This window comes from Elgaria multicarinata, chromosome 15 (assembly GCF_023053635.1).
Source record: "Elgaria multicarinata webbii isolate HBS135686 ecotype San Diego chromosome 15, rElgMul1.1.pri, whole genome shotgun sequence".
NCBI lineage: Eukaryota > Metazoa > Chordata > Lepidosauria > Squamata > Anguidae > Elgaria > Elgaria multicarinata.
In genome coordinates this window covers 7250823-7264889 of record NC_086185.1, presented here as the reverse complement: position 1 = coordinate 7264889, position 14067 = coordinate 7250823, and the positions used below count along the sequence as shown (strand labels likewise).

At 44.2% G+C, this 14067-nt stretch overlaps 1 protein-coding gene across 2 annotated transcripts in view; it reads right to left on the bottom strand.

Moving 5' to 3' along the window:
• Nucleotides 1–14067, bottom strand: part of CAPN6 (calpain 6) — a 325901-nt gene that overhangs the window by 62289 nt on the left and 249545 nt on the right. The window contains exon 1 of one of the 2 annotated variants that reach the window (XM_063141866.1): nt 5132–5246. The exons of the other annotated variant lie outside the window; for it this stretch is intronic. Coding sequence (XP_062997936.1) covers nt 5132–5169 — 38 coding nt within the window. The 5' untranslated portion in view covers nt 5170–5246. Of the gene's footprint in view, nt 1–5131; nt 5247–14067 lie in introns of those variants that run through there. 2 annotated transcript variants of the gene reach the window in all.

Genomic DNA, 14067 nt, shown 5'->3' with positions numbered 1-14067 from the left:
CTCTCACTCTGGCCTGGACAATGGCTGTAGTGGTGTGAAAGAGGAATAGCAGATGCCACTGTTTACGTGCTCAAGCAAGCAAGTGGTAGCAGTAATGAGGTGGAGGAGCATCTGGTAACAACGCTGGTGAACAAGTAGACTCCTTGAGGGAGAGGTGGCTGTTGAGGAGGGGTTCCCCTCTAAAAACTTGGCTCTGACCGGCAGCAACTTTCCAAGGTCCCAAGCAGAGGGTTTTTCCCCATCACCTGCCACCTGCTCTTTTTAACTGGCCATACCAGTGGTGTGGAACCTGCTTCCCTGTGGCAGAATTCAATATGGCGACTGGCGGAGTGCCCATAAGAGTAGCCAGTGGAGGCGGGTGGCTCTGATTTTGGTGAGGCTGTGAATCCATTCTGAGCTTTAGTCAAAACCAGCCAGAACTCTGAAGGATCTGTCCAAGGTGCTGAACCTATTTTGGGGATAGGGCTCAGCACCCTGAAGAGCTCTTTTAGAGCTCTGGCTGGTTTTGACTAAAACCCAGAATAGATTCACAGCCTCACAGAACTTGGAGCCACCAGCCTCCACTGAATGTACTCTCATGGGCTGGATGAATGGGTCTTTCTCATAGGATCAGAAAACACCATATAACACCTGCTCTGGTCCGCTTGCACTGGCTGCCTGTATGTTTCCGAGCCCAATTCAAGGTGCTGGCTTTGACCTATAAAGCCTTACATGGCTTGGGACCACAATACCTGATGGAACGCCTCTCCCGACGTGAATATACCTGGTCACTACGTTCAACATCTAAGGTCCTCCTCTGGGTGCGTACTCTGAGAGAGGCTCGGAGTGTGGCAACGAGGGATAGAGCCTTTTCGGTGGTGGCCCCCAGACTATGGAATGATCTCCCTGACGAGGCTCGCCTGGCGCCAACGCTGCCATCTTTCCGGCACCAGCTTAAGACTTTCCTCTTTGCCCAAGCATATGGCGGCACATCTTAATCACCCACAAGTTTAGTTTTTTTTAAACAGTTTTTAATGTTTTATGTGTGTATGTTCTGTGTTTTAGAGTTTTAAATTTTGTATACTCGTTTTTATCTAAATTTTAGAATTTCTGTAAACCGCCCAGAGAGCCCTGGCTATGGGAGCAGTATATAATTGTAATAAATAAATAAATATAAATAAATAGATCAGCATTATCCCAGAAATACAATTAGCCCTGCCCATGAAGTTGTGTTGTTCATGGTGCAACCCACTGTTTCTTGGCATCACACTTTAAGGAAAGTCTTTTCCATGAATTGCAACGACACCATTCCATAACTGCTTACTCTGAGGTAAATCACACTTTGTTAACTGGAGTTTACTTCCATGAAAATGAGCACAGGACTGTTTCATGCCCTAAGATTGTTGCTTCTTTTCAGTCTGGGTTCCAGAGACTGAGAGCATCTAAATGATTTGATTATAAGACTGTCAGGCTACAACATTGCAATTTATTTTTGAATTGTGCAAGAAGCAACCCCATTAAACTCTGCATAATTGTTGATGGAAATACTTTTCTTTCATTTATTGCTTGAAACTTGCAAAACTCTGCACTTAGCTTTTTACAGCCCCGTGAAGTCTTCCACCACTAGCATTGATTCCAGGGATCATAGGTTAACCCTGAGTGATTGCAGATGTACAAAAGACAACGTTCTTTGTGGTTGCCAACTTTTGATTGGCGCTTTTAACAGAAGCCCAATAGCAGGTAAGATTGGGGTTTTATTTATTTTGATTGGTCCATTTTTTAAAAGTGTACTGACCTAATTCACACCTCCTAGAGTAATGTGTGGATCAGAAAACAGCTCTGCTCTCTTATCTCAAATTTGTGTTACAGTTTTTGGCTCAAAAATGCATGCAAAAATGTGTATATTGGGGAAATAAGGCATACATTAGGGAAACAAATGTATACATAAAGAAAGCTGTGTACCAAAATAAATGCATTACTTTAAGCATTTCTAAAACCAAATTGAAAAAACTGGGCATATCAGACAATACATGCAAAGCTGTTGCAGACCAGATATAGACCAATTTGTTCATCTCTATTAGCAAGTGATAACTTTTAACCCTATACAATGAAAAACTGAATGGGTTCATTCCTGCATATTCAATATAGTTAAAGGCATAGCTACAATAGCCACTTGGAAAAGCTGGTAATGCTTGTGCCCTTTGAATGGGTCAAACATCTCATGGGCAGGTTGACTTGGCTTAATTCTGCATATTTTCAAATGTGCAGCGATTCACCATGAATGGGGAGTGGGGGGAGAATGATTGCCTGAATTGACCTGTGAGTGAGCAGTTTTATAGGTTCCCTTCCTATAATTCAGTTTTTCCTATCAAGCTGAATGCTTCCCCAGCAGGCATTCATGTTGTCCCATATCCTCATTTAGCTGCCTGCCTCAGGCTGTGTCTATACAAGCTGTTTATTCAGAGATTATATCGAGGTTGTCCCTACCAGGGCACATGACATTCACCTACTCTGCAGTAATCTTGGGACGACCGCTCAGTTTTCCCAGAATATCTCTGATCCCAAAGTACACGGCTCATGTGCCCCCCTTCCTGAAGCTGTTGCTGTTCAGCATGAGCTCCCAGCTCAGCAAACAGCCAACCCGCTGCCAGTTTCAAATGTGTGTAGGAGTGGACATCCGCCATTTTGGCACATTTTTTGATTGGTTATAAGCATGTCTTGGTGCCAACTATCTGTATTTTTTTTAACACAAAAAACGACAAAGTACCTATCTCCTCCTTTGCGCTACTGTGTGTCTGTGCTGATGCACATCTCGGAGGAGATATTAAAAAATAATAATTCCATGCCCCATACCCATCTATACAGTCCCACCCACTTCTCCCGATACACATTCGGAACTGCTGTCACAGGCCACACGTCTCCTTTACTTGTGGGAAACTTCCCTTGCGTGTGCCCCACAAGGTGCGTGACACCTTGCAATTATCCCTCCTCCATTAGGAAAGGGCTGTAGGTACAGATTAGGCCAAAAACTGCCAAAACAAAATGCATGCAATTCAAGTGTTCTTTGGGTTTCTGTAAACCACTGGTGATGTCTACTACAACTCTCATTGACCTGACCATTAGTCCTGCTGGTGTAGAAATTTGCATCTGTATGGGTGGTAGGTGTATGCATATAAGGACAGTAAAAATAGACAGGAAGCATTACTTCAATCAATGCTTCCTTTCCACACACACACAATGCTAGATACCTGCCTATCTAGATAGCATGTGTTGCTGAACATGTTTGAGTTGCAGCAATTCTGTAGTTCATATAACTAGATCCATTGTGAGATAAACAACCAACTAAATATTCAGATATTTAAAGCAGAAATGGAACTGTCAAGAGTCTTCCAAGGCTAGTGCAGGATAGGATATAATCTGTATTTAAATATATATTTTAAAAACATTTTTTCTTTGCAATGTGTATTTCTGATTTTGTCTCAACATATGCGTTTTCAGTGCATTTTGATGCATTGTTTTAGCAGGGAACTGCACTACAACATTCGGAGACGGCCGAAATCTAATGGATAGCTACGTTCTGATTGACACATTAGTCTGGGAGTCACTGAACAGGTCAGATGATATCGGGACTCTCAAAGGTTGAATTCCTCAAGCATCCCTATGAGTAATGTCAAAGTGGGTGTGTTACAAGTATACAAAGTATCTCTGAAATATTTAAAGTAGTCCTTCCCAAACCTGGGTCCCCAGATGGACCAGAATCCCCCATTATCTCTAGCCGGTGCAGCCAGTTGTCAGAGATGATGGTGTTATAGTCCAAGTTCTGGGCACCCAAGTTGTGCAAAGGCTGTGTTAGAGTGCATGAAGGTGGAGGCCTTACATCTCTGACCGGCCGTAATACATGACTGTACGAAAGGGGCTCAGTAGTTAAGGCAATTCACCCAAAAATGCTGCTGCCATTATAGGCCTCAATTGTTTTTTGCTTATAAAAGTGACACATATTGAACAATTATCCTGAAATGAGGCACCTGCTATCTGCTTACAGAGGTCTACAATTATGCCCATTTTCAAACAAATTTGATATAAAAAAATGCCACAGATGCAGCAAGTTAAACAATACATGCATGGCTTGTGGTCCATACTGGCTTTGCTAGACCCCAAGTTCTACAGCCTTTGACATCATTTTAAATACCTAATGCATCTTCCACAGAGCATCCCTGCCAACATCTAACAGATGAAAATAGAGACAAGCTTGTAATGCTCTAAATCTCTACACTTATGGCCCTCCAGATGTTCTGGCCTGAAACTCCCATGCTCACATCTGCACTATTACACATGCTGAGAGTTCCACTCTTGCTGTGTTTCTTTACTCTGCAATTGCAACTCTTCCAACCAGTTTAAAAGCCAACAAAGTGTTAACTGTTTTGGTTAATAACGGATTAAAGACCAAAAACATAAGTATAGGGACGGGAGAGAAATTCATCCATTCTCCTAATTTACACTTTCAAACTTATATGCAAACCAACACTCAGCTATTCTTCAAAATGTCACACTTCTCTGAATTTTTCATTCAAATTCCATGAACAAATAATGCACACAAAAATGTGTATGTTAGTGGAAGGTGCACAGAAAAAAAGTGTGTATATTAGCAGGACTCAACTGTTTCTAAAAAAGGGGCCGGTTGGAGAGTATGATATGGAGGCCCATAAGAAAAATGTGCAATGAAGCACAGATTTTGATACCAGATGATATTTTGATGTGGTCACAAATGAAGGATATTTCTGTATTTGTAATGTGTATGTAGCTGACGTGACCATGAGAGTTCCAAAACAGTGCTCAGGTTTCCAGTACCGTGGGCGCCTGTTTCTATTTCTGCCTGCAGCAACAAACAGATTTTGTGTAAACTTTTTTTGCCCCTGGAAAAAATGCACACGCCACCCTGCTGTGACAGCCAAATCTTTTTTTTAACTCCTTAAGGTACGAATTACAGTTTTGCCATTATCTTCAATATCGTTCATTGCCACCATCAAAACATCATCGGTTGGTATCATAGAAGAGTTTCACTCAGCTCAGCAACTGCTGAATATTGGGGTGGGAAGACACTGATAAAAGAATCCCATAAAAATAATCATTGCATACTGACCCAATCACTTACCTGGATTGGCTTTGCTCTACGGGTTTTTGATCTCTCATGCAAACACACACAGAAGCACTACAGCAAACAGAGAACTCCTGACTTTTTAACCTGACAACCCTTTGGACTGTACCAAGAGCCAATCACACAAGGGGGAGGTTCGTAATGTCTTCAGTCTGTTCCTCTCCTCAACTTCAGCTTGCAATATTTGAGTGTGAGTCATGTGCAACAGAAGAAATCACAGCTGAAAAGGAGTTCCTTTAGTTCATTCCTGGGGCACTGCTGTTAAAAGAATCACCGTTAACATCCTGTTGTTTAAAAATAAAAAAAATCAACAAACAAGGAAAGCTGTTGAGCATTTCTGGGATTCTTTGGGGATAATTTGGGCTAGCATGGGGGTGGCATTTATTTAAAAAGAAAACAAAAAGGATTTGACTTGTTTGCACAGTAGTTTTTAATATTTCACTTGAGTGATGATATGGTCAAACACTTTCCTGTCTATTTTTTTTTAATGGTGTTTCTTCACAGCACTGGGGGTCAGCAAGTTTCTGTCTCTTAAGAAACAAATGTTGGGACGGTGTAAAAGCCGGAACGGAACGGAACAGGCCGGAACAGCCCCATTATATTAAAAAATCATACCAAAAACAGTGGCATGTGTTAGCAACACTTGAGAACAATATTTTAAGACTAAAACCATACCAATATTATATCACTATTAACCCCAGAACTCCCAAAACGACGTCCGGAACAGAATGGGATGGCCGGAACGGCCACTAGGGAACGAGCGATATCAACCAAACTCACCAGACATGCATAACTAAATGGCAGGGATGCAATAGGCCACAAAAGTTGCCCCAAAACCACGTTCAGATACCCGTTCCGGGCAAAAACGTGTATTGCGCAAAATCGGCCATAACGGCAGCTTCCCAACGAGATAAGTGAACCAAACTCACCAGACGCACATTACAAGGTAGGACAAATATAGAAAGCTCCAAACGTTGCCCCGAAACCATGTTCAGATACCCGTTCCAGGCAAAAACGCGTATTGCGCTAAATGGGCCGTAACGGCAGCTTCCCAATGAGATAAGTGAACCAAACTCACCAGATGCACATGACAAGGTGGGACAAATATAGAAAGCTCCAAAAGTTGCCCCGAAACCACGTTCAGATACCCGTTCCGGGCAAAAACGCGTATTGCGCAAAACGGGCCGTAACGGCAGCTTCCCAATGAGATAAGTGAACCAAACTCACCAGATGCACATGACAAGGTGGGATAAATATAGAAAGCTCCAAAAGTTGCCCCGAAACCACGTTCAGATACCCGTTCCGGGCAAAATAACGGCAGCTTTCCAATGAGGTAAGTCAACCAAACTCACCAGATGCGCATTACTAGGTGGGACAGATGTAAAAAGCTCCAAAAGTTGCCCCGAAACCACGTTCAGATACCCGTTCCGGGCAAAAGTCTGTATTGCCCAAAACGAGCCGTAACGGCAGCTTCCCAATGAGGTAAGTCAACGAAACTCACCAGAAGCTCATTACTAGATGGGACAGATATAATAACCTCTGAAATTTCCATGAAAGTCAGGTTCTGTTACCCATTCCGGGCCATAGTTCATATTCCCAAAATTAGCTGGAAAAGAAAATTATGGGTGAGGAAAATGAGGCACTATCTATTGTAGGGAAATTGCCTCGAAAGGCAACTTCTATGTGTGTGAATGCAATCAAATAAACTACTTTCATTGTACTAACTGGAACATTTAATAAACTTTCTCAGAATCCAGAGTGAAGTTCTGCAAAGATGGTTTCCTACAGAAGCCCATAGTTGTCATGTGGTTTGGTAGTGTGCTTAAAATATCAGTCTATGATGGCATTGTTGGGGTTGGGCTGTCTCATTCCATCATGAAGCTTACAATGACCTGTGGCTATTCACATCTTTCAACCTAACTTATTCCACAGGGTTATTACAAAATTGGGAAAGGCCATTGCAGTTCACCATGCGTTTCTGGGTGGCGGGTGGGATATAAATGTTCTGTCAAAAAAGCCCAGGTCTTTTGAGGATTTCCATGGGAGTACTGGAGGCTGCATTCCAGGAAGTCCAAAAACGCGGCCCCCCAACCCCTTCCAGGGCTGATGGAGGCCTTCCCCCTCAGCCCTTTCCCCCAAGAAATTGGGTGCCAGTCCCGGTTGCCCTGGAGATCTCCGTTTTTCCAGAGGTCTCCCAGGTTTTCCGGGTCATCTGGTCACCCTTATCACACCAGGAGACAAAGCGTTAATGCCCACATTCCACAATCTTGACAGGTACCCCTCCCCTCCCCAAACATGGAATTTATTTTTAAAAGCCAATCACACAATTTTAAATTGTATGTTAGGTGTCTTGAATAGGTTAGCCCCATGTGAATAAGAGGGAGCTAGGTTGACCATTTGTTTGATTCAGTATAACCCATTGTCATTGGCTGTGATGTTCTGAAGCTTTATTAACATATATGCTTCTTTAGTCATATTCTTTATGAAAACATGAATACAAGAAAAATAACCACAAACAGTAAGAACAAAAACAATGTACATAATATCTATATTCTCTCTCTCTCTCTCTCTCTCTCTCTCTCTCTCTCTGTGTGTGTGCGTGTGTGTGTGTGTAAATGTAAATGCTAACATATAGCACCTGTTAACATAAATTTTTGCCTACAGTGTAGATTATTCATTTCTCACAACACTTTGGACATTTGAATATACCACGAGAAGCTTGATTTATCTCAAGGCAAGAATGATGGTGCCAGTCCTGACATGCTCCCTCGCACAGAACCATGGTGTCCTCCTTGGGTTTCTTGCACCGATCACCCATTAAGCACAAAGACCTAGATGAAGTGTAATACTGTTGTATTGCTGAAGACAAGAACTGGATTGTAGAAAATGTTCTTCGGTGGTTTTCTAGAAACAGGACTATTGAATTGCTTAATTTCTCTCTGATTTATTTGCTTCTTTATTCTCTGCTGCTGTCTCTGCATTAAACTTGGCCGTGGAAGAAGTGATTTGTGCTTGAGAAGTTCATTTGCAATCCACTGCCGTACAGGCACCATGTCTGCTGGGAAAGGGACAGGTGAGCCACTGCATAGCACATGTGCAAAGAGACATACAAAAAGTTTGGTTGACTTACCTCATTGGGAAGCTGCCGTTACGGCCCGTTTTGCGCAACACAGACTTTTGCCCGGAACGGGTATCTGAACATGGTTTCGGGGCAACTTTTGGAGCTTTCTATATTTGTCCCACCTAGTTATGTGCATCTGGTGAGTTTGGTTCACTTACCTCATTGGGAAGCTGCCGTTACGGCCCATTTAGCGCAATACGCGTTTCCCCCCCGGAACGGGTATCTGAACGTGGTTTCGGGGCAACGTTTGGAGCTTTCTATATTTGCCCCACCTAGTTATGTGCATCTGGTGAGTTTGGTTGACTTTCCTCATTGGGAAGCTGCCGTTACGGCCCGTTTGGCGCAACACAGACTTTTGCCCGGAACGGGTATCTGAACATGGTTTCGGGGCAACTTTTGGAGCTTTCTATATTTGTCCCACCTTGTCATGTGCATCTGGTGAGTTTGGTTGACTTTCCTCATTGGGAAGCTGCCGTTACGGCCCGTTTTGCGCAATACGCGTTTTTGCCCGGAACCGGTGTCTGAACGTGGTTTGGGGGCAACTTTTGGAGCTTTCTATATTTGTCCCACCTAGTTATGTGCATCTGGTGAGTTTGGTTCACTTATCTCATTGGGAAGCTGCCGTTACGGCCGGTTTTGCTCAGTACGCGTTTTTGCCCGGAACGGGTATCTGAACGTGGTTTCGGGGCAACGTTTGGAGCTTTCTATATTTGTCCCACCTTGTCATGTGCATCTGGTGAGTTTGGTTGACTTTCCTCATTGGGAAGCTGCCGTTACGGCCCGTTTTGCGCAATACGCGTTTTTGCCCGGAACCGGTGTCTGAACGTGGTTTGGGGGCAACTTTTGGAGCTTTCTATATTTGTCCCACCTTGTCATGTGCATCTGGTGAGTTTGGTTGACTTTCCTCATTGGGAAGCTGCCGTTACGGCCCGTTTTGCGCAATACGCGTTTTTGCCCGGAACCGGTGTCTGAACGTGGTTTGGGGGCAACTTTTGGAGCTTTCTATATTTGTCCCACCTAGTTATGTGCATCTGGTGAGTTTGGTTCACTTATCTCATTGGGAAGCTGCCGTTACGGCCGGTTTTGCTCAGTACGCGTTTTTGCCCGGAACGGGTATCTGAACGTGGTTTCGGGGCAACGTTTGGAGCTTTCTATATTTGTCCCACCTTGTCCTGTGCATCTGGTGAGTTTGGTTGACTTTCCTCATTGGGAAGCTGCCGTTACGGCCCGTTTTGCGCAATACACGTTTTTGCCCGGAACGGGTATCTGAACGTGGTTTCGGGGCAACTTTTGGGGCTTATTGCATCCCTGCCATTTAGTTATGTATGACTGGTGAGTTTGGTTGATATCGCTCGTTCCCTAGTGGCCGTTCCGGCCATCCCATTCTGTTCCGGACGTCGTTTTGGGAGTTTTGGGGTTAATAGTGATATAATATTGGTATGGTTTTAGTCCTAAAATATTGTTCTCAAGTGTTGCTAACACATGCCACTGTTTTTGGTATGATTTTTTAATATAATGGGGCTGTTCCGGCCTGTTCCGTTCCGTTCCGGCTTTTACACCGTCCCACAAATGTTGGAACTCAGACGTGCCACTAAACCAGCAGGATGGCTCTGTGCCTTTGAAGAACACGGTTTCCTGTTTGAAGGCATCCTCTGTTCGTGTACATAAGACCTTGACTTGCTAACACGGCTCTTTAAAATTCACAGCACAGAACGTTGAAAACTACAGTATTAGTCTGGAAACTTCAACTGGTACAAAACAGGGCAGCCCACCTACTAACAGGGACTGGCCGACGAGATCACATCACGCCAGTCTTTTTCCAGCTTCATTGTCTGCCAGTCGAGGTCCGGACCCGATTCAAAGTGCTGGTACTAACATTCAAAGCTTAAACGGCTTGGGGCCAGGCTATCTGAAGGAACGCCTCCTTCCATATGTACCTGCCAGGACCCTAAGGTCATCCTCAGGGGTCCTTCTCCGTGAGCCCCTGCCAAAGGAAGTGAGGCAGGTGGCTACCAGGAGGAGGGCCTTCTCTGCTGTGGCACCCCGGCTGTGGAACGAGCTCTCCAGAGAGGTTCACTTGGCGCCTACATTATATTCTTTTAGACACCAGGTGAAGACCTTTTTATTCTCCCAGCATTTTAACAGTCTATAAATTAATCTGAACTTGCTGTTTTAAATTTGTATTTTTGCATTGCTGCTGTTTTTATCTTGGTTGTGTTTTTATATTGTATTTTATATTATGGTTTTATACTGTTGTTTTATACTTTGAATGGTTTTAATTTTTGTGAACCGCCCAGAGAGCTCCGGCTATTGGGCGGTATAGAAATGCAATAAATAAATAAATAAAAATAAGTATTTTAAACTGCAGACTGCAATCTGAAAATCCTTGCACTACAGTAGCTCTTTGACAGCTCATTAACTTTTTTCAGCTCCTGATGAAGGACTCCCTGTCTGAAACGTTGAGCACCTTTGGATACAAATAAGAATAAAAAATTATACAAAATCTCTAAGCACCAGAGCTTGTCTCCTTTGTGCCTATGTGTACATAACAACATCAGAAGAGCCCTGCTGGATCAGACCAAGGGTCCATCTAGTCCAGCACTCTGTTCAGAAAGTGGCTGATCAGTTGTCAACCAGGGACCAACAAGGCAGGATGTGGTGCAACGGCACCCTCACACCCATGTTCCCAAGCAACTGGTGCACAGCCTTGGATACTGGTGGTAGCACCTAGCCATCAGGGCTAGTAGCCATGCCTTCTCCTCCAGGCATTTATCCATTCCCCTTTTAAAGCCATCCAAATTGGTGGCCGTCACTACATCTTGTGGTAGTGAATTCCATAATTTAACTATGCTCTGTGTGAAGAAGTCTCTTTTGTTTGTTATATTGGAAGCAATACAATCCGAGATACTTTGTGTAGGTGAATTGAAATGTCTTGCAACAGGGCTGCTCCAGTTTTTTGGGGGGTAAGAATCACAGACAGTAAGGTGCTTGACAAAAGGGAAAATGTCTGGACCTACAGACTCATAACTCTTAGTCCAAATGGCCTTAATCTGGAGGGCAATTTGTAGGCATTATACCCGTCATGCCTGCTTTTTCTCCTAAGGAATTTTAATCTCCAAGCATTCCAAACTGCCATTCCTGGCATGCATGTAGCGGCACAGTAACTGATGAGGAATGGAAGCCAAAACGTTTAGCTCAATATATATCGGGTTTTTTTTAGAAATATTCAGTTCTTAGTCATTCTATCTTTCTTAGATATTGTACCAGAAGAATGGCTGCACACGCAATGGATCCAGAGCTTCCTTATTGCTTTGCTGATGTGCCGTTTTACCCTGCTTTGTCTATTGCACAACATCGATTTAGTGCTTCCAGAACAACCTGAAATGAGCAGAAATGCTCATTCCTGGCAGAAGGAGATTGACAGACCTGCCTCCTCCCAAAAATGACAATTTTCGCTCATTTCGGGGCTTTCTGTCGGAAGCACTAAATCTCCCTGGCATAAGCAGAGGGTCCCGCTTGCGCAATGGAATCAGCAGCAGCCACAACTTGCAGAAGAGAATTAGCAGGGGTGTAAGCACTCCATTATGACAAGCCTCGTGTGGTACAGAGCAGTAAAGCAGCAGTTTCTGCAGCTGAAACTATCCCCACAGCCTGAGTTCGATCCCAGCGGAAGCTGGTTTCAGGCAGCCGGCTCGGGTCGACTCAGCCTTCCATCCTCCTGAGGTCAGTAAAATGAGTACCCAGTTAGCTGGGGGGAAAAGAAAAAATGGCCGAGGAAGGCAACGGCGAACCACCCCACTATAAGGCCGGCCAAGAAAACGTCAGCGAAAGCTGGTGTCCCTCCAAGAGTCAGTAATGACTCAGTGCTTGCACGAGAGGTTCCTTTCCTTCCTAAGCACCCCATTGGATTCTGCCCAATGCATGAACATATTACTAAATAGATGTGGCATTCTACAAATATTTTATATAGTCATCCTTCCTCCAAGGAGGTCAGGAAGGTGTACATGGTACTTGCTGTGCACTACGAACACTGATTTGGTTAGGGAGGGAGGGAGAGACCGAGACCGAGAGACAGAGAGAGGTCTCCCAGCAAGGTTCTTACTCAAACAGAGGTCTGAACCGTAGTCCTCCTAGTCAAAACCAACACTCTGTATAAGACTTTCCTAACCATGGTCCTTCGGATGTGTTGGACAGCCCGTCCCTGCAGACTGAAAGCCCTGCTTTAGTCTGTGAGGGAAGTTGCACAAATTTAGGGACATCAGTGCAAAACTCACATTCGATCACTGCTTGATTTGCACAATTTTCCTGTTCATGCAGAGCAAGCGGTGATGGCAAGCACAGGCAAGAGTCAGGCACATACGAGCAGGAAGATGACGTTCAGAGAATCCTTGTGCTCTCAAACCTATGGTCCGATTGGAGTCCACCAACAGAAGAGCCTTCAGTGTGGTGGCTCCCTTCCTATGGAATTCCCTGACTTTGGAGGTTAGGCAGGCCCCAATATCGTATTTCTTCTGGCACCTCCTGAAAACACTGCTGTTCCGGGAAGCTTTCGGTAATGACCGGTTGTGGTTTTATCAGTACTACCTATTCAACTTGTACTCAGAACACATTATACGACGTGCTGGGCTTGACGAATCCAAGGCTGGAGTTAAAATCGCGGGAAGAAACATTAACAATCTCAGATATGCAGATGACACCACTTTGATGGCTGAAAGCGAGGAGGAGCTGAGGAGCTTTATGACAAAGGTGAAAGAAGAAAGTGCAAAAGCTGGGTTGCAGTTAAACCTCAAAAAACCCAAGATTATGGCAACCAGCTTGATTGATAACTAGAGGGAGAAAACGTGGAGGCAGTGACAGACTTTGTATTTCTGGGCGCAAAGTTTACTGCAGACGCTGACTGCAGCCAGGAAATCAGAAGACGTTTACCTCTTGGGAGGAGAGCAATGACAAATCTTGATAAAATAGTTAAGAGCAGAGACACCACACTGACAACTAAGGTCTGCATAGTTAAAGCAATGGTATTCCCCGCAGTAACCTATGGCTGCGAGAGCTGGACCATAAGGAAAGCTGAGCGAAGGAAGATAGATGCTTTTGAACTGTGGTGTTGGAGGAAAATTCTGAGAGTGCCTTGGACTGCAAGAAGATCAAACCAGTCCATACTCCAGGGAATAAAGCCAGACTGCTCACTTGAGGGAATGGTATTAAAGGCAAAACTGAAGTACTTTGGCCACATAATGAGAAGACAGGATGCCCTGGAGAAGAGGCTGATGCTAGGGAAAGTGGAAGGCAAAAGGAAGAGGGGCCGACCAAGGGCAAGATGGAGGGATGATATTCTGGAGGTGACAGACTTGACCTTGGGGGAGCTGGGGGTGGCAACGGCCGACAGAAAGCTCTGGCGTGGGCTGGTCCATGAAGTCACGAAGAGTCGGAAACGACTGAACGAATAAACAACAAAGTGTTTCTTTTTTTCAGAACTTCGTTCTTTTAAAAATTGCATCTTTAATATGGTGGGGTTTTTTATTCTTTTAGTCTATTTGTTGTTTACTGCTCCAAAATCTTGGGGAGTGGTATATAAATATTGCAGATCAATAAATAAACACTCCTCATTCGCCCATCCTTACTGGAGCTTCCAATCCCGTTGATGCTGATGGAACATGAGTGTGATCACTTTGTTCCTCGATCTCTCCTTCCCCTGCCAGGTAAGATCTACTATTATTAATTTATTTATGGGTGCCATCGGCAAGCCCCAGCCTTTTGCAAACACACACACACACCTGCCAAATGCTGTTAGTTGTCATGTGGCATTCTACAA